The 24,168-nt window shown below is 49.5% G+C and overlaps 1 protein-coding gene across 1 annotated transcript; it reads right to left on the bottom strand.

Annotated features, from left to right (window-relative positions):
- Nucleotides 1-14,407: 14,407 nt before the first annotated feature.
- On the bottom strand, nucleotides 14,408-23,776 carry AP2S1 (adaptor related protein complex 2 subunit sigma 1). Its single transcript, XM_059998972.1, has 5 exons — nucleotides 23,657-23,776; nucleotides 21,125-21,274; nucleotides 15,314-15,427; nucleotides 14,987-15,046; nucleotides 14,408-14,789 (listed from the first exon to the last, which is right to left on the bottom strand). The coding sequence occupies exons 1-5, from the start codon at nucleotides 23,657-23,659 to the stop codon at nucleotides 14,688-14,690; spliced, it is 429 nt and encodes a 142-aa protein (XP_059854955.1). The 5' UTR covers nucleotides 23,660-23,776; the 3' UTR covers nucleotides 14,408-14,687.
- Between the last annotated feature and the right edge of the window lie 392 nt (nucleotides 23,777-24,168).

The raw sequence follows: 24,168 nt of genomic DNA, 5'->3' as shown, positions 1-24,168 counted from the left end.
AAGTCAGATGGCCTGCAAGTGATTCCTAGGTCAGCTGCTTGCCAGTGCTATGACCTTGGTGGGATCACTTACCCTTCCCTGTGCCTCTGTTGTTTCATCTATAAATTTGGCCCTCCTCATATGGTGATGGTGAGGGATGAATGAGCTAGCTCGTGCAAAGTGCTTAGAACAAGGTCTGGAAACTAGTAGGTGCTTTTTAAGTCTTTGCTATTATTATTCTCATAATACTGCAGCCAAAAAGAAACACAGTCATTTCCCCCAGATTATGCCACATGCCTTTTTCCTCCTGGTCTTTGCACATTTGCACCCCTCTCCTGGAACTCCTTCCTTACCCTTCTTCCCTTTGGCTTGTGTTTATTCATCCTTGATAGTGCAGCTCAAATGCTCCCTCCTCCAGGAAGCCCCCTCTGATTTCTCCTTCCAACCTGGATGCGATACCCACTCTGGGATCCCTCAGTGGATCCTGGGCTCCCCTCTTCCAGTCCTGTCCGGGATGGTCTGTTTCCACCACTGAACTATGAGCCCCATGAAGGCAGGCCTGGGAATATCTTGGTCAACTCTGGGTCCCCAGCAGTGCCCAGCATAGGGTGGGCACACCTGAAGTACTCAGGGAGTGTTTGTTGAGAAGATAGATAAATGTCCAAAATCAGGGTATGTGTGTATGTGTGTGGTGTAGTGATTACAAAAGCTGTTTTCAGTACTCCAGGCTAGCATGCTTTTATTATTTTTTTTTTCAGCCGTGCTGCATTGCATGTGGGATCTTAGTTCCCCGACCGGGGATCAACCCTCACCCCCTGCAGTGGAAGCGCAGAGTCTTAACCACTGGATCACCAGGGAAGTCCCATAGCATGCTATTTTCAATCACCAAAATACTGGTATTTTGTGCTTCAGTATTTCTTGGTAATCAGACATTTGCATAATTGACCTTGAGCTGCACCCAGAGAGTTGCAGCCTACCTCATAATTTAGAGGAACCGGGCTCACTCATTCAGAAAGCTTTCTGACCTCATGCCTCTCTGCTAAAAACCTTACAAGTATCTTACTGGTGAAGGGTCACTTTTCCTGGCTCACCAGAGAGGCCAAGCATTGCTTCCTTTTTTTTTTTTTTTTAACTGGAGTATAGTTTCATTTATCTGTTTTATACATATTAGTGTATATATGTCAATCTCAATCTCCCAATTCATCCCACCCCCACCCCCCGTCTTTTTTTTTTAATTGAACTTTTTCTTCTGAGATAATTGTAAATTCACATGCACTTTGAAGCAAAAATACAAAGAGATCTTGTGTGCCTTTTACCCGGTTTCTCCCTGATGGGAACGTCTTATAAAAACTACAGTTGATTCTCCTTACTGGAGGCAGCAGTGTTCTATAAAGTTACAGCAAACGCTGAATTCGCGAATACTGAACCACCGCTCCTAGGGGAATACGGAGTTAGGTTCCCGCGAAATTCTGGTGACATTTTCTGAACCCGTCAATATATAACTTTGTTTTATGTGTTTTTCTGTTTAAAGATACTTTCTGTAATGTACATGGTTGATTCGCTCACACTGAACTCAGGAGAACAACACTACACTCGCGCCTGAAGGAAGCTTATATAACATATAAAAATCTTATGCATTTTCTCCGCAAGGCACCCCGCAGCCTTCTGGCTCTTCGGAACACTGATTAGCACTTCAGCACTAGGGCTTGGGAGCCATTTTAAACGGCAAAATCACTAACAAAAAGCACAAAAATGTGAAAAACGTGGCACCAAATAGACCGTGAAAGGGACGTTTGTTTACAGTGTGGGAGCTGAACTGAGCGGGCAGAGCCTCGCCTCGGTCGACCTCAGCTGGGAATGCGTGTGTCGAGTGACTCAACTTCTTTGGCCCTCTGCGCATGTCTGGAAATGACCTCGAAATTGCCGCCAGTACTGATTTCAGGATTTCTCTGTATTTGCTTTCACAAATAAGAAATCCGCGAACAATGAGAACTGGCTGTTCAGTACCACATCCAGGATATTGACACTGAAGTGGTCAAGACACAGACGTTTCCATCCCAAGGATCCTGCCTGGTGCCTTTCACAGCCAAGCCCACTTTCTCTACTCCCACCCCCGTCCTTAACCCCTGGGGGCCGCTAATCTCTTCTCCATTTCCAGAATTTTGTCATGTTAAGAATGTTATATAAATGGACTCACATAGCATATATCTTTGGGGGAATCTTTTTAAAAGTGTACAATTCAATGGTTTTTAATATACTCACAGAGTTGTGCAATCGTCACCAGAATCCATTTTAGAACATTTTCTTTACCCCCAAAAGAAACCTCACACCCCTTAGCCATCACTTCCCTCTGTCTCCATCCTTCCCAGCCCTTGGCAACCACCAATCTATTTTCTGTCTCTATGGATTTGCCTGCACTGGAGATGTCATATAAATGGAATCATAGAGTATTCCCTGGAGGTCCAGTGGTTAGGACTCTGCGCTTTCACTGCCGAGGGCACGGGTTCAATCCCTGGGCGCGGGAAATATGATCCTGCAAACCGCAAGGTGCAGCCCAAAAGAAAAGGAATCATAGGCTATGTGCCAGGTGGTCTTTGCGTCTGGCTTCTTTCACTTAGCATAACCTTTGCAAGGTTCATCCGTGTTGTAGCGTGGATCAGAACTTCATTCCTTTTCAAGGCTGAATAATATTGCATTGTACGGATCCACCACATTTTGTTTATCCATTCATCAGTTGATGGATCGGGCTTGACTCTTTTTTTTTTTTTTTTTTTTTGCGGTACGCGGGCCTCTCACTGTTGTGGCCTCTCCCGTTGCGGAGCACAGGCTCCGCACGCACAGGTTCAGCGGCCATGGCTCACGGGCCCAGCCGCTCCACGGCATTTGGGATCTTCCCGGACCGGGGTACGAACCCGTGTCCCCTGCATCGGCAGGCGGACTCTCAACCACTGCGCCACCAGGGAAGCCCCGGGCTTGACTCTTACGGTCTGAAACAGAGTGGAGAAGATGGAGCTCAAACACCATCTTTTTTTTTTTAAACTAAAATATTTATGCTACTAATAGCATTTTGGCATTTTTCAAAATATGTACCAAAATACTGGTTTAGTCATCTTCACTGATCGTGCCACAGGAAATTGTGCTCTGGTGTTTGTTTTAGATGACTGCTGGGAGTTTTATAGCTCAAGGATTTGAAATCTCAAAGACAAATATTTGCTCTCACTAAGTGCCGGTTCTGTTCTAAGTGCTTGGTGCATATTAGTTCATTTAACCCCTCGCAATAGCCCTGTGTAGTGGGGACTGCTATCATTGCCCCCATTTGACAGATGAGAAAACTGAGGCTTGCTCCCGAGGCTGTGCAGCCAGCCAGTGAGTGGGGAAGCTGGCTTTGAACCCAGGCCACCAGGCTTTGGTGACTTCACCGTTGGTCACAACTCTAATCGATTCCACAAAGTCAACCAGCATCGTGGAGATCACGGCATCACTTCCAGAGGCTGACCAATCTGTCATTTCGTGATTCTCGTGTTTGAAGAGTCAGCACTTCTAAGGCTCCCTGGACACCAAGGAATGTGCACACGGATGATACGACTCCTGGGATTTGCTTCAAAAATAAATGCAGGGGTGGGCACTGGATGGGGTAGAGAGGGCCCAGGGTGAGCCAATGAGTTGATAACAGAAAACAAACAAACAAACAACGACAACACATGACAACACATGACAAGAGGATGCTCGATCTTTCGATGAAGGCTTTGGCACGGAGACTCCTCAGCCAGTAAAGGCGAGAGGATAGCCCTGGCTGCAGACAGACCTCCTTCAATCCCAGAACTTCGTGGCTGTGTGGCTCCAGCTAAGTGACTTCACATCTCTGATCCTCGGGCCCCTCACTTGCCAGGTCGGGGAGACAATCCTGACCTCCTTCGAGAGCCTGCATGTCCAGGGCTGACCTGCCATAAGAACTCAACAAGTGGGAAGGTCTTGGGTGGGCGACTTCACCCTCGGTCTCCCATCAGCAAAATGGGATAGTCATAGTACCTACCTTCTAGGGCTATTTGTTCATTCATTTACTTACTATTTATTGAGTATCTATTAAGCGTGATTATTGAATATCTACCCTTTTCAGCATGAAAGAGAGCAGTGAACAAGATAGCTGTGCTTGTCCTGTGGAGCTGACACTCTAGTGATGACACTATCTATCTATCTATCTATCTATCACATCTAGTGGTAATAAATGTAGTGGGAAGAAATCAAGAAATAAAATAGGTTCTGAGATAAATGGTGATATGATGTATGAAGACAAGGATAACTATTTTCTTTGGTGAGGTCAGGAAGGCCCAACTGAGGAGGTGACGTTTGAGCAGAGTCCTGAAGGAGGTGAGCAAATGAGCTACACAAAAATCCGGGGGAAGAGTGTCCCAGGCAGAGAACAGAAAGTGCAAAGGCCCTGAGGCAGGACGGTGCACGGTAGGGTCAAAGCAGAGCAATGAGGCCAGTGTGCCTGGAATAGAATGAGAGAAGGGGACGGGGAGAGAGGAGGTTAGAGAGGGGACAGGCACCTCATGGGTCGTGCTGACTGAGGCGGAAGCCACAGGAGGAATTTGAGGAGGGAAGTGACATCTTTCACTTCCCATAGAAGGATTCTGCTAGCAGGCAGGGGACTTTCTGTTGCGGGCAAGGGCAGAAGCAGCAAGGAGGCGACTGCCATAGTCTAGGTGGGAGATGCTGGCAGCTGGACCAGGGTGGTAGTTTGGGAGTCAGACTTTGGATACGTGTTGAAGGTCAAGCCAACGGGATTTCCTGCTGGCTGGGACATGGGGTGTGGGAAGCAGAGAAGACGCATGGATCCCTTCAAAGTTTCCAGCCTAACCACCTGGAAGGATGGTGGTTTCCATGCCACTGAAGAAAATAGGGTACTCAAAGCACTCAGCTCCCAGCCACACATGAGAAAGTGCCAGACTTGTATGTACTATGTCAGTTAAAGAGGATGTTGCCATAAACGCTGGAGAGGGTGTGGAGAAAAGGGAACTCTCCTGCACTGTTGGCGGGCATGTAAATTAATAAGACCCACTACAGAGGACAGTATGGAGGTTCCTTAAAAAACTAAAAATAGAACTACCATACGACCCAGCAATCCCATTACAGGGCATATACCCTGAGAAAACCATAATTCAAAAAGAGTCATGCACCACAATGTTCAGTGCAGCACTATTTACAATAGCTAGGCATTGGAAGCAACCTAAGTGTCCATTGACAGAAGAATGAATAAAGAAGATGTGGTGCATATATACAATGGAATATTACTCAGCCATAGAAAAAGGAACGAAATTGAATTATTTGTAATGAGGTGGATGGACCTACAGTCTGTCATACAGAGTGAAGTAAGTCAACAAGAGAAAAACAAACACTGTATGCTAACACATATATATGGAATCTAAAAAAACAGTACTGATGAACCTAGTGGCAGGGCAGGAATAAAGACACAGATGTAGAAAACAGACTTGAGGACATGTCGGGGGTGGGAGGGGAAGGTGGGACAAAATGAGAGAGTGGCATGGACATATATACACCACCAAATGTAAAATAGATAGCTAGAGGGAAGCTGCTGCATAGCACAGGGAGATCAGCTCGGTGCTTTGTGACCACCTAGAGGGGTGGGATAGGGAGGGTGGGAGGGAGGCTCAAGAGGAAGGGGATATGGGAATATACGTATACATAGAGCTGATTCACTTTGTTGTACAGCAGAAACTAACCAACATTGTAAAGCCATTATACTCCAATAAAGATATCAAAAAAATAAATAAATAAAGAGGATGTTGTCAGACAAGGGCAGGATTGCATCACAGGGAAGGAAAGGCAAGGCTGACCCAACCTCGACAAGACTCAGGCAGGTGTCAGGCATGGAGCCAGTCTTTCACCTAACATTTTCCCTCTGGGCTGAGCCGGCCTCTCCCTTCCCCAGGCCAGAAAGAAATAATCTCTCCCATCTCCACCTTGAATTCACTCTCAGCCGTGTTCCTGAGGCTCCCACACTCTTCTGCCAGGCCCTCCTTCACTCAAGTCACTGATAACTACGACTGATGGGCCACATCTCAGCTATTTTGAGTGTGTGGCTTGAGGTAGAGATCCAATCTCCCACCCCATGTGCATAACCTGCCCCCTTTCCCCATCTGCCAGGACTTCTGAAGCTGTTTTCCCCTCCCTCTTCGCACATTTTCCCATTCTGCTCTTTGTCTTTTTCTTATTGATTTGTAGGAGTCCTTTATATATTGTGGATATGAATCCCTCTGTCAGTTACATGTGTTGTAAATATCTTCTCACAACTTGTGGCTCATCTTTTCATTTTGTTTTTGGGATCTTTCCATGCCCAGAGGTTTTACTTTTAATGCAGTCTTTTATTTTAGTACAAATATTATTTGTACTAAATATTCCTTTTGTACTATTTTAGTACAAAAAGTTAGTACTTTTTGTATCCTAAGAAATCTTTCTCTACCACACACACTGCTAAAGGAATAACAAAGTTCTTTACCTACTCCTTTGGAATCATCTCCAAGGTGAAGAAATTGTGTGATCAATATACCATCGTTTGCATTAAAAGAGTGGGGGAGGGCTTCCCTGGTGGCGCAGTGGTTGAGAACCCACCTGCCAATGCAGGGGACACGGGTTCGTGCCCCGGTCCGGGAAGATCCCACATGCCACGGAGCGGCTAGGCCTGTGAGCCATGGCCACTGAGCCTGCATGTCCAGAGCCTGGACTCCTTAGTTGTGGCATGCAAACTCTTAGTTGTGGCATGCACGTGGGATCTAGTTCCCTGACCCGATATCAAACTGCGGGCCCTCTGCATCGGGAGCATGGAGTCTTAACCACTGCGCCACCAGGGAAATCTCTATCACAGGATATTGAATATAGTTCCCTGAGCTACACAGTAGGACCCTGTTGCCCCTTCATCTCATTGTAATAGTTTGCATCCACTAACCCCAAACTCCCAATCCTTCCCTTCCCCACCCCCTCCCCCTTGGCAACTACAAGTCTGTTCTCTATGTCTGTGAATCAGTTTTTGCTTTGTAGATATGTTCATTTGCGTCATATTTTAGATTCCACATATAAGCGATATCATATGATACTTGTCTTTCCCTGTCTGACTTACTTCGCTTAGTATGATAATCTCTAGGTCCATCCATGTTGCCGCAAATGGCATTATTTCATTCTTTGTAATGGCTGAGTAGTATTCCATTCCACCACATAAAATTCATCTTTTTTTTTAACTGGGGGTCGAAGCCGGGCCCCTGCAGTGAAAGTGCTGAGTCCTAACCATTGGACCACCAGGAAATTCCCCAAATTCACCTTTTTTTAAAAAAAATTTGATTGATTGATTGATTGATTTTTGGCTGCGTTGTGTCTTCATTGCTGTGCGCAGGCTTTCTCTAGTTGCAGAGAGCAGGGGCTACACCTCGTTGCGGTCCATGGGCTTCTTATTGCTGTGGCTTCTCTTGTTGCGGAGCATGGGCTCTAGGCATGTGGGCTTCAGTAGTTGCAGCACATGGGCTCAGTAGTTGTGGCTCACGGCTCTAGAGCGCAGGCTCAGTACTTGTGGCGCACGGGCTTAGTTGCTCCATGGCGTGTGGGATCTTCCCGAACCAGGGATCGAACCCATGTCCCCTGCACTGGCAGGCGGATTCTTAACCACTGCGCCGCCAGGGAAGTCCCCCAAGTTCACCTTTTTAAAGTGAGTGATTCAGTCGTTTTTCATATAGTTACTAGATTGTGCAACCATCCTCAGTATCCAGCTCCAGAACATTTTCATCGCCCGAAAAAGGAAACCCTGTGTATGTTAAACAGTGACTCCCCATTCCTCCCCCAACAACCCAGCCCCTGACAACCACTAATGCACTTTCTGTATCTAAGGAGTTGCCTATTCTAAATATTTTCTATACTACGTGGAATCATACATTCTGTGGCCTCTTGTGTCTGGCTTCTGTCACTTGACATAATATTTTTCAGGTTCATCCATGTCGTAGAATGCATCAGAACTTCATTCCTTCCTTTTTTCTTTCTTTCTTTCTTTTTTTCTTTTTTCTAACGTGCTGGCGTGTGGGATCTTAGTTCCTGGACCAGGGATTGAACCAGTGCCCCCTGCAGTGGAAGCGCAGAGCCCTAACCACTGGACTGCCAGGGAATTCCCAGAACTTCATTCTTTTCAATGGCTGGATAATACTCTCTTGTACGGATATACCAGATTTTGCTTATCCATTCATCAGTTGATCAACATTTGGGCTTCAGAAGCATTTTTGTCAGATGATGGGGGTAAAAGGTGCATATACTAAAATTCACCCTTTTTAGTGGACACTTCCATTAGCTTTGACAGGGTAGAAGGTCAGATAACCACCCTCACAATGGAGATATGGAAGAATTCCATCACCCCTCAAAAGTTCCCTCATGCTCTGCTTTGACTGAGCCCCCAGCTCCCTCCCAGCCCCTGGAAACCCCTGATCTGTCCTCAGTCACTTGGCTTTATTTTTTTTTTTGGCCTCGCCACACATCTTGCAGTATCTTAGTTCCCTGACTGGGGATTGAACCCAGGCCCTTGGCAGTGAAAGTGCAGAGTCCTAACCACTGGACCGCCAGGGAATTCCCAGTCACTTCGCTTTTATAACAATGTCGTATGATGGAATTACACAGCATGTAGCCTTTTGGCTTTTCTCCCTCAGTATAAATATTTGAGATTTGAGATTCATCCACGTTGTTGAATGTACCAGCTGATTTCCTTACCCATGCTGAAGAATAGCCCATCGCCTGGATGGACCGCAGTTTGTTTATCCATTTAGTTGTTGAAGGACATTTGGATTGTTTCCGATTTGGCATGCTTATTATGAATAAAGCCACTGTAAACAGTAACACGCTGGGGTTTGGGGGTTTGTTTTTCTGTTTGCAACTGCAAGGTAAATTTTATTTATTTATTTTACTCATGTATTCATTCATTATTGTGATTAAGCATTATTAAGCTATAACTCACACACCATTCAATAAGCCCATTTAAAGCATACAATTCAAAAACACAGGCGCAGTGGATGAGAATCCACCTGCCAATGCAGGGGACACGGGTTCGAGCCCTGGTCCTGGAAGATCCACATGCCGCGGAGCAACTAAGCCTTGTGCGCCACAACTACTGAGCCTGCACTCTAGAGCCCGCGAGCCACAACTACTGAAGCCCGCATGCCACAACTACTGAGTCCGCGCGCGCCACAGCTACTGAAGCCCGCGGGCCTAGAGCCCGTGCTCCACAACAAGAGAAGCAACCGCAATGAGAATCCCGCACACCGCAACGAAGAGTAGCCCCCGCTCGCCGCAACTAGAGAAAGCCCACGCGCAGCAACGAAGACCCAACACAGCCAAAAAAATAAATAAAATTAAATCTTTAAAAACAAAAAATAGAAAAGACAAAAAAGAAGTGTACAATTCAATGATTTTTCATATGTTCATGGAGTTATGCAACCATCACCACAACCGATTTTAGAACATTTTCATCACCTCGAAAAGAAGCCCTGTACCCTCTGGCTATCAACCTCCAAAGCCCATTCTCCGCGACCCTTCCCAATCATTACTTTACTTTCTGTCAACAGGGATTTGCCTCTTCTGGAAATTTCATATAAATAGAATCATACAAAACGCGGTCTTTTATGACTGGCTTCTGTCAGTCAGCATACGTTTTCAGAGTTCATCCATGTTCTAGTACATATCAATGCTTCTTTCTTTTTATGGCTGAAAAAGAATTGATTGTGTGGACATAGAATATCTTATTTATCCTTTCATCAGTTGATGGGTCTCTGCGTTGTCTCCCCCTTTTGGCTACTGTGAATAACGCTGCTATGAGCATTCATGGACAAGTTTTTGCGTGCACATAGGTCTTCATTTAACTTAGGTTCATATAGAAATTTTGCACATCAGTTTTTATTTCTCTTGGGTAAACAGATAGGAGAGGGATTGCTGAGTCATAAAGTAAGTGTAATGTTTAACTTTATAAGAACCTGCCAGACCATTCGAGAGAACCTGCCCCATTTTGTGTTCCCACTGGCAATGTACGAGAGTTCCGGTTGCCCTGGGTGCTTGCCTGCACTCGGTATTTTTTTTTTTTTTCCTGGCCGCACCAGGAGGCATGTGGGATCTTAGTTCCCCACCCAGGGATGGAACCCACGCCCCTTGCATTGGAAGCGCGCGGAGTCTTAAACGCTGGACGGCCAGGGAAATCCCATGCATTCGGTATTTTTAAATGAGCCATTCTCATAGAGCTGCGGTGATCTCAACAGCGTTTAACGCGTGAATACACCCTTCTCCTGGGCACGCTTTTTTCCCTTGATTCTAGGAAGCTGCACTAGATGGTTTTCCTTCTCATGGGCTGTTCCTTCTCTGTCTCGTTTTCTGATTTCTTCTCTTTTCCCTGATCTCATTCTGCAGATCTCTTCTGTCTTCACACCTGTTCCCTTGGTGATCTCAGCTGATCTCATGGCAGTAAATGACATCTGGTGCTTTCAAATGTCTATCTTCGCCCTGGATCTCTCTCCCAAACCCCAGACCCACACAATCACTGCCTCCGCAGCATCTCCCCTTGGAGGCCCAGGAGCTCAAACTTGACACATTCCCCCCACTGTCTTCTTGCTTCTGGAAAAGGTGATTCCAGTCTTCCAGACGCTCGGGTTGTAAAATTGTGAGCGATCCCTGACTTCTCTCCCACCCTACAACAAACTGTCAGCAAATCCTACTGATTCCACCTTTAAAATGTGTCCAGAATCCGATCACTTCTACTTCCATCGCCTTGCCCCCACCTTGTCCGAAGCCAGCGTCACCTCTCGCCTGGATCTTTGCGATCACCTCCTCACTGGCTCCTGGCTCCCACCCTTGGCTTCCTGTGTCAGATGTCAGACTATCGTCCCTCCTTGGCTCAAAACATTCCCGTGCCCCACATATTGTATGATTCCATTTCTATGAAATGTCCAGAATGGGCAAATCCACAGAGAGAGTAGATTGTGGATTAGTAGATTACCTAGGGCTGGGGAAAGGGGATGGAGGGATTGAGGGATGATAGCTAAGGGTACTGTTTTTTTTGGGGGGTGATGAAATGTTCTGAAGTGGATTGTGATGACAGTAAAAGAACTCTGAATATTCTTAAAAAAAAAAAAAAACTGAATTGGGGAATTCCCTGGCGGCCCAATGGTTAGGACTCGGCGCTTTCACTGCCGAGGGCCCAGGTTTGATCCCTGGTCGGGGAACTAAGATCCTGCAAGCTGCGTGGCAAAAAAAAAGAAAGACAGAAAGAAAAACCAACTGAATTGTACATTTTAAATGGGCGAATTACATACTATACAATGTATGGTATGTGAGTTATATCTCAATAAGGTCGTTACCACCCTCTCCCAAACCCTCCAAAAAAATGTCCTTCCGGATGGCTCTCATCTCACACAGAATAAACCCAATGTCCTCACCACAGCAGGTCTGACCTTGTGTATTCTGTCTTCCACCTCTAATCCTTCTATTTTATGAACACGTCGCCTCCACTGTCCCTTTTGCTCACTCTGTTCCGGCTATACTGGCCTCCTTGCATGTTCTGCCCCAGGGCCTTTGCACTCACTGTTTCTTCTGCCTACAATACTCTTTCCCTGAAATTTCCCATGGCTCCTTCCCTCATCTCCTTCAGTCTCAGCTCAAATGTCACCTCCTCCAGCCAGGCCCTCCTGACCATCCATCTAGAATAGCAGTGCCATCTGCCAGGCTTCCTTCTGTCCTCTTTTTTTTTTTTTTTTTTTTTTGTGGTACGCAGGCCTCTCACTGTTATGGCCTCTCCCGTTGCAGAGCACAGGCTCTGGACGCACAGGCTCAGCGGCCATGGCTCACGGGCCCAGCCGCTCCGCGGCATGTGGGATCTTCCCGGACCGGGGCATGAACCCGTGTCCCCTGCATCGGCAGGCGGACTCTCAACCACTGCGCCACCAGGGAAGCCCTGTCCTCATTGTTTGATTTGCCTCCATTTGCCTCACTTTCTGACATACCAGACATGGACGTGCTTCTTTATGCGTTGCCCCATCGCCCTCAGGGGACTGAGCTCTCTGAGGGCAGGGGATTTCTTCTGCTCACTGCTGTATCCCCTGGTGCTAAGACAGGGACTGGCTCATAGTAGGTGCCCGAGAAACATTTGTTGAATGCACAAATAAGCAAACGCTCTCTGCATCCTTCCCTCTGTGAGCCTCAGGTCTGTGTGTCCAAAGGCCTCCTGGTCCTTTCCTGGGTGACCCCCAAGAGCTCACACTCACTCTAGTGGGCTGATGGTAGCCCCCAAAACATGTCCACATCCCGGAGCTTATGAGTGTGACTTTATTTGAAAAAAAATTACATCTTTGCAGATGTAATTAAGTTAAAGACCTTGAGATGAGACTGTCCTCGATTATCTGGGTGGGCCCTAAATCCAATGACAAGTGTCCCTATAAGAGATAGAAGAGTAGAACATGCAGACATAGAGGAAAGACCATGTGAAGATGCAGGCAGAGATTGGAGGGATGCAGCCACAAGCCAAGGAATGTCAGGGGCCACGAGAACCTGGAAGAGATAAGGAAGCATCTTCCCCCAGAGCCTTCAGAGGGAACACGGCCCTGTTGACACCTGGATTTCAAATTTCTGGCCTCTAGAACTGAGACGGAATCAATTCCTCTTGTTCTAAGCCACCTAGTTTGTGGTCATTTGTTACAGCAGCCTTAGGAAGTTAAAACACTCTCCATGTTCTAATAACCTTGGCATATTCCTCCAACCTGCTCTTTCCCCATCTCGGGAAGGACCTTACCTCCCACCCCGTCACCCAGCCGAAGATCCAGGCCTCAGCCTGGGTGCCCCCCCGACACCCTCACCCCTCCAGGGTGGTCAGTCTCAAAGTCCTGTTAGTTTAGGCCACCAAGTTTGTGATAACTTGTTACAGCAGCAACAAGAAACGACTACACTGTTGGAGTGATTGTATCTAGAAGGGAATTCACCTCCCCAAGCCTGTGTGTCCCACATGGAAAATTACAATGATTATAGTCAGTGCTCACCGTTCACATCTATAAACATCTTTTGTCTCACAGGGCTTTGCACACAGCAGGCCCGTGATGTCTGTGCAGTGAAGGCATGCTTACTGATGCGAGGTACTACCCTAAACTGTCCCGGGATTAACTCATTTACTCCTCAAGCACACACCATGAGATTAAAAACCATAGTCGACTCACTTTCCAGATGAAGAAACAGAGGCAAGAGAGGTTAAGTGACTTACCCCAAGGTTGCATAGTGTGTATGTAGCTGAGCTGAGACACAACCTACCCCCTGCAGTTGGGAGACTGACGCGAAGCTGGGCCACATTAATGCAAGTGGACGGGAGGTGCCCAGCATTCTCAGCTCTGCCAAGGATGCCAGTCGTGGCTGCAGCCAGCGGCCATCACTCTGCTCTCGGTGGGCACGGGGGGGAAGGGGCACAGCCCCTCCAGAGGGCACTAGAAACACATGGGGGGACGTCCCTGGTGGTCTAGTGGTTAGGACTCGGCGCTTTCACTGACATGGTGCTGGGTTCATTTCCTGGTTGGGGAACTAAGATCCCAGAAGCCACACGGTGCAGCCAGAAAGAACAGAAAAGAAAAAAAAAGAAATATGCAGGAGTGTTTCCTGTCGTCACAAGTGCTGAGGGCCACTTGGTACCGGCACTTGGCAGATGGAGGTAGACAGTCTTACACAGTGAAGAATCTTCCTACCCCAAGTGCCACTGCTGAGAACCACTGAACACTGGGCCCAGCGCCTGCACCTCCGGCCTAGTGGTTAAGAACAAGGATTCTGGAGCCGCCTGCCTGGGCTCAAAAGCAACCTGGTTCATCTGCAGACTCGCCACCTGACCTTGAACGAGTCTTGTAACCTTCTCTGAGCTCAGTGATCTCCTCTGGAAAATGGGGCTACTAACAGTCCCTTACTCATCATCTTGCGAGGATTAAGTAAGGCACTACATGTCAAGGCTTAGAACGGCGCCTGAGAGACATCGGTGTTGGCCCGGAACATCATTATTTTAGTAGCAAGCGCTCAGTGTCGAGATCCGTCACCGCTTCCAGTCCCAGCAGCCCTCTGTGGGCAGAAACGGGTGGGAAAGCATCTGCACTCCCCCTCCCCCAACCTCAGCACGAGCAGTTCGTTGGGGTTGTTTTTTGTGTGTGTTTTTCTCTTCTTGACTGCCCTGCACGGCTTGTGGGATCATAGTTCCCCGACCAAGGATTGAACCCAGGACCCCTGCCGTGGAAGCTCAGAGTCCTAACCACTGGACCACCAGGGAATTCTCACGAGGAGTGTTTGTTGACTGACTGCCTGATGCACTGATGGCAGGGCGTCCGGAGTTGCCCCTGGTTCCCAAGGAAGATAGGCAAGGGCTCAAAAGACACGAGGCCAGGCGGGGACCACAGGTTTACTGGGGGCTCCACGCACGCACTCATGGCATCACACGACAACGGCATGGTTACTCGGTACACGCAAAGTGGCCTCTGCCCACAGCTGGGGCCCAGAGGCCGTGGGGGGCGGCCCCTTCCCTTGTGGCCCAGACCCGGCTGGGTGTCTTCCTCCGGGGCAGCTGAGGGACGGGGCTGCTGGGGTGGACCCCGGGCCTGGAAAGGGGAAGGGAGCAGGCTCGACCGGGGGCAGGACCGGGGGCGGGAGGGGCCGGCCCGCCCTCACTCCAGGGACTGCAGCATCAGCAGCTGTTTAAGCACCTTCGTCTGGCTGGTCTCTCGGATTTCGCCGGCCAGGAACATCTCGTCCACGACCGTGTAAACCTGAGTGAAGGGAGGGTGAGGGGAGACCCTGGTGTGAGAGGTGGGGAGACCCCCAGGATGCTGGTCTAAACCTTGAGGGCTGGGGGCTCTGATGCCCGAGGACCAGGAAACAGACCCCCGCAGAGGCACCGGGGCGGCTGCGGGGGTCCAGCCCACCCCCCTTCCCCCTCCTCATCTCATCTTCACCAGGAGCCCACCTTGTAGAAGTTGAACACCAGGTCCAGTTCACAGACGTTGTGGAAATATTCATTTAAGACCTGGGAGAGGAAGACAGAGGTGGTGAGAGATGGGCAGGGAGAGAGAGACACACACACAGAGACAGGAACAGAGGGCATCAGAATGAGACGGCAAAAAAAAAGGCAGAGAGAAGCTGAGGAAAGGGGAGAGACAGAGACCAGAGGAAACATCGAGGAGGGCAGAAAAAGACAGTGGCCCTCCGCCTCCCGCTTCTGAGGGGAGGGCAAGGAGGGCCCGTGCATCCCAACAGAGGGGATGCGAGGGACGGCGCCCGCCCGCCTGCGCACCTCCACAAAGTTGTGGATGGCCTCCAGGTAGGCCAGGTTGTTGTCGTTGACATCCACACAGATACAGAAGTAGAGGCCGGCGTAGCGTCGGTAAATGATCTTGAAGTTCCGGAACTGCGGAGCAGAGAGGCAGATAGTCAGTGACAGCGTGTGCCCAGGACCCAGTGTGCTGGGCAGGGTGGAGCCAACATATTCAGTCCTGCGTTCCACGTGTGGTCCCTGAGGCCCTGTTCTGTGTCTGGCCTTGTGCTGGGGACACAGTGGTCCTGGCCTTCCCTGCCTAGGGCTCACTGTCCAGCGGAGACAGATTCATCCTTAGTCATCCCCTAAGTGGGCAGGGCTAGACTGTGAGAGCCCCAAGGGGGCAGGCAGCTGACCCAGGATGGGGGTCCGGGAGGGCTTCCTGGAGGAGGGGGCATCTGGACTGAGATCTGGAGGATGAGTAGGAGTGAACGGGCAGGAGTGCTTTAGGCAGAGGGAACAGACTATGCAAAAGCCCAGAGCCCAGAGAGAGACGCAGGGGTGTTCCACGGTGTCCATTCCCCTCTTTCTGTGGCTCCCTGTTGCCTCTGGAGAGAGTCAAACTCCTCAGCCTGGAACTAATCTACTCAATCATTCCACAAACACTGCCTGAGTACTTACTGTGTGGCAAGCTTTGTGCTGGGCAGTGCACACTCACCACCTGTAACCAAGACAATCTCAGCCTTGCCCTTAACTGAACCGTAATATAAATACAAACCTTATCACATACACACAATCCACGAATAAATATGCATGAACCAGGGACGCAGACTCTAATTTTATACGCATGTGTAAGTAGATAAAGTGATATAGACACATAGAGATATGAATACTGGCTTGCAAAGTTCCATGTCTTTGGCCAAAATCTGAAAAAGCCAGCCTGGCGTGTGTGCGTGTGTCGCCACCTGGTGGCGACTGCAAAAGCCAACACAAGTCCCTGATTTTTTTTTTCTTTTTTTTAAAATAAATTTATTTTTATTTATATATATATTTTTCACTGCGTTGGGTCTCCGTTGCTGCGCGCAGGCTTTCTCTAGTTGCGGCGAGTGGGGGCTGCTCTTTGTTGCAGTGCGTGGGCTTCTCATTATGCTTGGCTTCTCTTGTTGCGAAGCATGGGCTCTAGGTGCGTGGGCTTCAGTAGTTGCAGCAAATAGGCTCAGTAGTTGCAGCTCGCAGGCTCTAGAGCGCAGGCTCAGTAGTTGTGGCACACGGGCTTAGTTGCTGCATGGCATGTGGGATCTTCCTGGACGAGAGCTCAAACCCTTGTCCCCTGCATTGGCAGGTGGATTCCTAACCATTGCACCACCAGGGAAGTCCTCAAGTCCCTGATTTTTATATATTTTTTTCCTACTGTATCCTTTTGTTAATTCCTATACTTTGAGTATGTTCTCTAACTGTTTTTGGCCACGCTGCTCAGCTTGTGGGATCTTAGTTCCCTGACCAGGGATTGAACCTGCACCCTTGGCAGTGAAAGCACAGTCCTAACCACTGGACCGCCAGGGAATTCCCAGTGTGTTTCCTAATATTATTACAGTAGTTCCTGCACAAAATCCGTGGATTAGTAAGACTATATCAAGAATAAACCTACCTAAGGAGGTAAAAGACCTGTAGTCAGAAAACTATAAGACACTGATGAAAGAAATCAAGGATGACACAAACAGATGGAGAGATATACCATGTTCTTGGATTAGAAGAATCAATACTGTGAAAATGACTGTACTACCCAAAGCAATCTACAGATTCAATGCAATCCCTATCAAATTACCAATGGCATTTTTCACTGAAATAGAACAAAAAAATCTTAACATTTGTATGGAGACACAAAAGACACCGAATAGCCAAAGCAATCTTAAGGAAAAAAAAACAGAGCTGGAGGAATCAGACTCCCTGACTTCAGACTATACTACAAAGCTACAATAATAAAGACAGTATGGTACTGGCACGAAAACAAAAATATAGATCAATGGAACAGTGTAGAAAGCCCACACGTGCGCCACAACTACTGAGCCTGCACTCTAGAGCCCGTAAGCCACAACTACTGAGCCCGCGTGCCTCAACTACTGAAGCCCACGCACCTAGAGCCCATGCTCCGCAACAAGAGAAGCCACCGCAATGAGAAGCCTGTGCACCGCAATGAAGACTAGCCCTCACTCGCCACAACTAGAGAAAGCCCACGTGCAGCAACGAAGACCCAATGCAGCCAAAAAAAAAAAAAAAAGACACGTGCACCTCAATGTTCAGTGCAGCACTATTTACAATAGCCAGGTCATGGAAGCAACCTAAATTCCCATTGACGACAGACGAATGGATAAAGATGTGGTACACATATACAAAGGAATATTACTCAGCCATAAAAAGGAACGATACTGAGTCATTTGTAGAGACGTGGATGGACCTACAGACTGTTGTACAGAGTGAAGTAAGTCAGAAAGAGAAAAACAAATATTGTATATTAACGCATATATGTGGAATCTAGAAAAATGGTACAGAGGAACCGGTTTGCAAGGCAGAAATAGAGACATAGACATAGCGAACAAACATATGGACACCAAGGGGGGAAAGGGGGTGGTGGTGGGATGAATTGGGAGATTGGGATTGACATATATACACTAATAGGTATAAAATAGATAACCAATGAGAACCTGCTGTATAGCACAGGGGACTCCACTTCGCTGAACAGTAGAAACTAAAACAACTATACCCCAATTTTAAAAATAGTAATAAAAAAAATTAAAGAAAAAAGAATATATCAGGGTGCTAACTCTTTTTTTTTTTTTTTTTGCGGTACACGGGCCTCTCACCGCTGTGGCCTCTCCCGCTGTGGAACACAGGCTCCAGACGCGCAGGCTCAGCGGCCATGGCTCACGGGCCCAGCCGCTCCGCGGCATGCGGGATCCTCCCGGACCGGGGCATGAACCTGCGTCCCCTGCATTAGCAGGTGGACTCCCAACCACTGCGCCGCCAGGGAAGCCCTCTACTTTTTTTTAAACTGATACAGATCCATGATCAAATGTTTGAAGGCCCCTGCTCTGGAGTTGAGGGTTCAAGACAGGAAGCCAAGTGGGCAGGACAACTTGATCTGGAGAAGTTACCAACTGACTGTCATAGCTGGTGTGGCCCTGGCAGGATCTGACGCTGAGCATCACTCTTCCTTTCTTGAAATTCGCCCTTTCCTGCTATCATCCTCCTGGCTCTTTCCTGTCACCACTGTGTCACCAGCACTGCCCTGCACAGGGCTACATGCTGGAGTGGGCCTGGATTGGGAGCAACCTAAGATGGTCAGGCCCCCTTGTGACAGTTTCACCTGACCCGCCAGCCTTTCTGGCTACTCCTGTCTATTCGGGCCTCCCTGCCCCTCTCTGGGTCCCTCAGTTGCTGCCGTTTCTAGCACTCAGTGTGGGACCCACCCTGCGCCGGCAGCAGGATGCCCCGGGAGAGCGGGCATCCCTTGACGTCCCCGCTCCTCTCCCCTCATCCCCTCCTGGACATCTCAGCTGGGATGAGAACAGACACCTCAGGGCTGATCTTCACCTCAACCTGCTCTTTCCTGAGTCGGCCCCATCCGAGAAAGTGACAGCGCCCCCTACTGGTGGCTCCATTTTTTCACACACCTCATCCAATCTTTGGCCCTTCAGTTGGCTCTACCTTCAAAACGCTTCTCAGCACCCCTACTGCTTCCATGCCAGTGCCAGTCACCAGTATCTCTCACCTGGACCTCAGAGGTCACCTCCTGAGTGGTCCCCCTGCTTCTGCTCTTGTCCCCTAGAGAGGGATCCCTAAAGCCTAAGTCAACCCATGTTGCTCCTCAGCTCAAAACCCCTCCGTGGCTCCCGTCTCACTCAGAGCAAGAGCCCAAGTCCTCACCATGGCCCACAACGCCCTGCGCCTTCTGCAATGATCTCATCTGCTCCCACCATCCTCCCTGGCTTACTCCACCTCAGATACACTGGCCTTCTCGCTATTCTAGGAATGCCCCCGTACATTCCTGCTGCCTCAGGGTCTTTGCACTTGCTGTTCCCTGGGCTTGAAATGTTCCTTTCTCAGATATCATCTCCTTCCACTCCTCAATTTCTTCAGGTCTGGGCTCAAATGGCCCCGCTTCAATGAAGACCTCCTGACCAAACCATCTAAACCTGTATTCCAGCCCCTGCTGCACACACCCCAGCAATTCCACCCCCCACAGCTGCTTCTTTTTTCTCCCTGACGCCTATCACCACCCGATACACTGTAACTTTACTAACAGTCGCCCACCCACTAGAATGTCAGCTGTCAGCTCTCCAAGGGCAGGGACTGGGTCTGTTTTGTTCCCTGCTGTATCACCAGTGCCTAGAACAGTGCCCGGCACACAGCAGTCCCCTGATTAATATTTGTTGAATTCTACAGGACAATCAGCCTGGTCTCTTGAACAGGCTAATCTCGTGGGAATTAAAGCTGGAGGCATCTCAATAAAGAGACCAAAGAGACATGGAAAGCAAAAGCAACGCCAAGATCCTTGACTGGCTTTGGACAATCAGTTTTGATGATTTGGGGGAAAGTTAAGTATTGATTGGGTATTAGAGTAATAGTAGTAAGGAAGTATGACTCATTTTATCAGGCCTGATGGTACTTTGGTCATGGAAGGAAGTGTCTTTATTTTCTGAGATGTATCCTGAAATATTTAGGGATGAAACGTCACGGTCTCTGTAACTTATATATTTTTTTTGGCTGCACTGCACGGTTTATGGGATCTTAGTTCCCCAACCAGGGATTGAACCCAGGCCCTTGGCAGTGAGAGTGAGAAATCCTAACCACTGGATTGCCAGGGAATTCCCCTGTGATCTCTGTAACTTAATGGAAAACACTACAGCAAGGGATGGTTCATTATATCATTCCCTACGCTGTGTGTTTGAGCATTTTAAGTTTTTAAAAGGCACCAGAAAAAAAAAAGTTGTTCGGCCGAAAAAGGTAAAACAAAAATGCAGGACTTCCCTGGTGGCGCAGTGGTTAAGAACCTGCCTGCCAATGCAGGGGACATGGATTCGAGCCCTGGTCCGGGAAGACCCCACATGCTGTGGAGCAACTAAGCCCGTGCGCCACAGCTACTGAGCCTGCGCTCTAGAGCCCGCGAGCCACAGTTACTGAAGCCCACGTGCCTAGAGCCCGTGCTCCGCAACAAGAGAAGCCATCGCAATGAGAAGCCCGCGCACCGCAACGAAGAGTAGCCCCTGCTCGCCGCAACTAGAGAAAGCCTGCACAGCAACGAAGACCCAATGCAGCCAAAATTAGATAAATAAATAAATAAATTTATAAAAATAAAAACAAAAGCAAACTCTTAATACTATGAAATCTGGGTAGTTTGCAATCGACTTCTCTCCTGTTGTACTAACCTGTACGCCGGAAAAATTTCACACTAAAAAGTACCCCCCAGGGCTTCCGTGGTGGCACAGTGGTTGAGAGTCCGCCTGCCGATGCAGGGGACATGGGTTCGTGCCCTGGACCGGGAAGATCCCACATGACGCGGAGCAGCTGGGCCCGTGAGCCATGGCCGCTGAGTCTGCGCGTCCGGAGCCTGTGCTCCGCGATGGGAGAGGCCACAGCAGTGAGAGGCCCACGTACCGTAAAAAAAAAAAAACCCCCCAAAGGAAAGAAGACCGCAAGCATGTTGAATAAATGAATGTGGTAAGTAAGGAGGGTGTGAGGGGTTATTGCCATTAGAGGTTGGGCAGGAGGCTGGGAAGGAGGGGTCAAAAGGTAGCAAGGGAGTGGGGGGTGCATTTTGGCCGGGGGTGGGGGGGGGTAGTTTCCCGTCACCTCCACAAAGTTGGTGTGTTTGGCATCTCGGACAGTGACCACAGCGTGCACCTCCTCGATCAGCTTCTGCTTCTCATCGTCATCAAACTGCATGTACCACTTGGCCAGGCGCGTCTTGCCTGCCCGGTTCTGGATGAGGATGAAGCGGATCTGGGGGCAGCAGGAGGAGGAGGGAGGGAGAGGGGTGGGGAGGGCGGGCCAGTGCTGGGCGGCCCTGCCCAACAGCCCCACCCATCCCCACAGGGGAGACAGGGCCCACGTGTCCCTGCGGCCTGTCTTCCAAGGGTCTCAGCCACGCCCCAGAGCCCAGCCAGGCTGGCCTGGCCACACGCTCCTGCCCCAGGTCCCTCCAACACCCCCGTGATTTCTCTGGCCAACTCTGCAGTCATTTCTAGGGCACTAAGTCCCAGGCTCCACCAACTCTCGTCTCCCTGACCTTGGACAAAAGATCCGCCCCTCTAAGCCTCAGTTCCCCACCCCGGCAAAACAAGTTTCCATAGAAGACCCACTTTGTCAGGGTGTTCTGAAGGTTAAATAAGTTTATAAATTTAGTCTAGTAGCTGGCACTAGCAGGTTCGCTCGGTGTCGGCTACGATCATCATCTGTGATGGCTAGGAAATGTGTTTTTATGATTCTGAAAAGCCAGCTCAACTCTCATAGGGTTACTATGAACACTGAACAAGTTGATCCCGGAAGTGCTTTGTATAGTGCCTATTACATACGGAGTGCTCAATAAAATTAGCTATTATGACTGAGGCATTTGACCAAGTGGCTAAGAACACAGACTCCAGAGCCCGAATGAATCCTGGCACTGCTGGCTGTGTGTCTGCAGGCAAGTTACTTAACCTCTCCGGACCTCAGTTTCTCCGTCTGTATAATGGATATAACGAGAGTACCTCCCTCAGGAGACTGTTGCATGAGTTATTAAATATAAGAGGTATAATACAGTGACTAGTACATACTAAGTGTTATACAAATATTAGTTGTTAGTAATATTATAGTTCATCGGCATTTGACTTTGAGAAAACCATGGCCCAAGTTCACGTAGCTAGGAAGCCTGCCTTTGGGCTCAGTTCTGTTTGAGATGGGCATGCTTATGCCCGTTTTATAGATGAAGAAACTGAGGCTCAGAGAAAGGAAGGCTCACAGCCAGAAAGCAGAGCTGGGAGTCCAAAGGCTTTCCTCTGAGCCCCCTTACCCTCACCTGTGGGAGCCTCCACCCACTGGCAAGAGTCTGCTCTCTTTCCTAAGCCTCACTCTCCACACACTCCATCCCTCCTCCCCCAACCAATCAGGCTGCACAGAAAAAGGATATTACACTCTCCTTCCAAGAACCCCTTCTGCTGAACCAGGGAAAACCACTTCCTAGGGCAGGGGTCCTGGCAGGCAGGGAAAGGGCGTGGGGTGGGAGTTGGGGGGACCCACGCCACACAGCCACAGCCTGGGAGCAGAGCCAGAGATAGATGGGGTATCTAGGGAGGAGAGACATAGAAGCCAGTCTACACAGCTGAGGGAGAGCTCTGCCTCTTACTCCTAAGTTCCCTCACACACCTCTTCCTGTTTCTCCTCCCAATAAGAATCTCTCCACCTCAGGGAATCCACAATGAGAAGTCCCTTCCCTCCTGTATCCTCGCCCCTCTGATGTCCCCTCTTGATGCTCCCCAACCTTCTCTGTCTCCAAGCCCCCTACCCAGGAGCTGTTCCCTTTTGACTCCTGCTTTCTCCGTTTCAGTGCCCTCTGTCAGGTCGCCCCATCCCGATCCCCGGGGAGCGGTGACAAATCCAATGCCCAATCCTTGTTCCCAAAGCCCCATCCCCACCTCTCGCACTTCCATGCCTACTCCCTATTCTCCAAGACCCCTCCTCTTGCAAAGACCTACTCCATTGCTCCCCACTTGTTTCTAGCATTCATTCCCTACGCCAAGGCTTCTCCCTTTTATTGCACACTTTTCCTGACATTAAAGCCCCATTCCCTACAGTTGTCTACTTCCCGTCTCCAGGGTCCAGTCTCTTCCCCTCGAGATACCTCTCTCATCAGCAGTATCCGGCCCAGTTCCAACACCCCCTCCACCTGCAATGTCAGCTTCCTGCCTCTAGAGACCCCCTCTCTCCTATCACAATGTCTCCCATTCTTCAACTCTCCTGCCACGCTCCCAGAGTCCTCCTCTTAGGATGTCCCCTCCCCACCTCCAATTCCTTCTGCCCATCTCTGAGATCCTCCCTGATCTCTTGCCTCCCTGTTTCAAAACCCTCCAGCCACCTCCAGTGTCTCCCTCCCGCACAGCCCTCTCCGCTTGCCACCTGGTCTCCAAAGCTCCCTGGCCTCGAGAGCCCCGGTACACTCCAGCGCTCAGAGCCACCTCCCGGTTCTCCCCTTCCCCGGCCTTCGATCGGCCCCAATCCCGAGAGCCCGCGCCCGGCCCAGACCATCGCACCGCAGCAGGGGCGGCTTGTCAGTATCCTACCGAGTCTCCAGTACCTGCACGTGGACCCACCCTTCCCCCGTCCCCAGCGTGGGCGCGCCCCCGTTACCATGGCGACCCCCGTCCGGACCCCAGCGGCCCAGGTCCCGCGGCTTCTGGGCGGCTCCGGCTCTGGCAGCTGCTGGGGGACCGAAGGCTAGAGCGGACTTCCGGGAGACGAACTCGCCCGCCCTCTAGCGCACAGCCCGCTGGGAATTGTAGTCCGGAAAAAAATGGGTTCGCTTGTCTGGGAGGCAAGCCTGGGAAAAGAGCCGGTCTCGCTTCCCAGCATGCTGCGCGACTGTCCGTTTCCTACCGCACGGTTCGGACTCCAAATGCATGCTGGGAGCCGTGGGCGAATTGTAGTCCTCCGAGGACTACAATTCCCGATATGCTTGACGGCCAGCGAGGCGAGCGCTGCATCCTGGGAAATGTAGTTCCTCCAGCCTCCCTCCACCTCCCCGCGAAGGCGAAAAGGACAAGCTGGGAATAGTTGTTTTAAATAAGAAACTGCGTTGGGGGAGCTAGAAATGTAACTGTCTTTCCGTGTTCACCCAGTACTTTGTTTAAAATGTGTTGAGT

The sequence above is a fragment of the Delphinus delphis genome, chromosome 20, assembly GCF_949987515.2.
Source record: "Delphinus delphis chromosome 20, mDelDel1.2, whole genome shotgun sequence".
Classification (NCBI taxonomy): Eukaryota; Metazoa; Chordata; class Mammalia; order Artiodactyla; family Delphinidae; genus Delphinus; species Delphinus delphis.
This window is presented reverse-complemented; position numbering and strand designations above follow the sequence as displayed.

What these genes read in the sequence shown, in the direction of transcription:
- AP2S1 (XM_059998972.1), bottom strand. An exon ending in AACACACCAACTTTGTGGAG is followed by an intron (nt 15,428 to 21,124) that starts GTGACGGGAAAC and finishes TCTGCTCCGCAG; the next exon opens with TTCCGGAACTTCAAGATCAT. An exon ending in CCATCCACAACTTTGTGGAG is followed by an intron (nt 15,047 to 15,313) that starts GTGCGCAGGCGG and finishes TTCCTCTCCCAG; the next exon opens with GTCTTAAATGAATATTTCCA.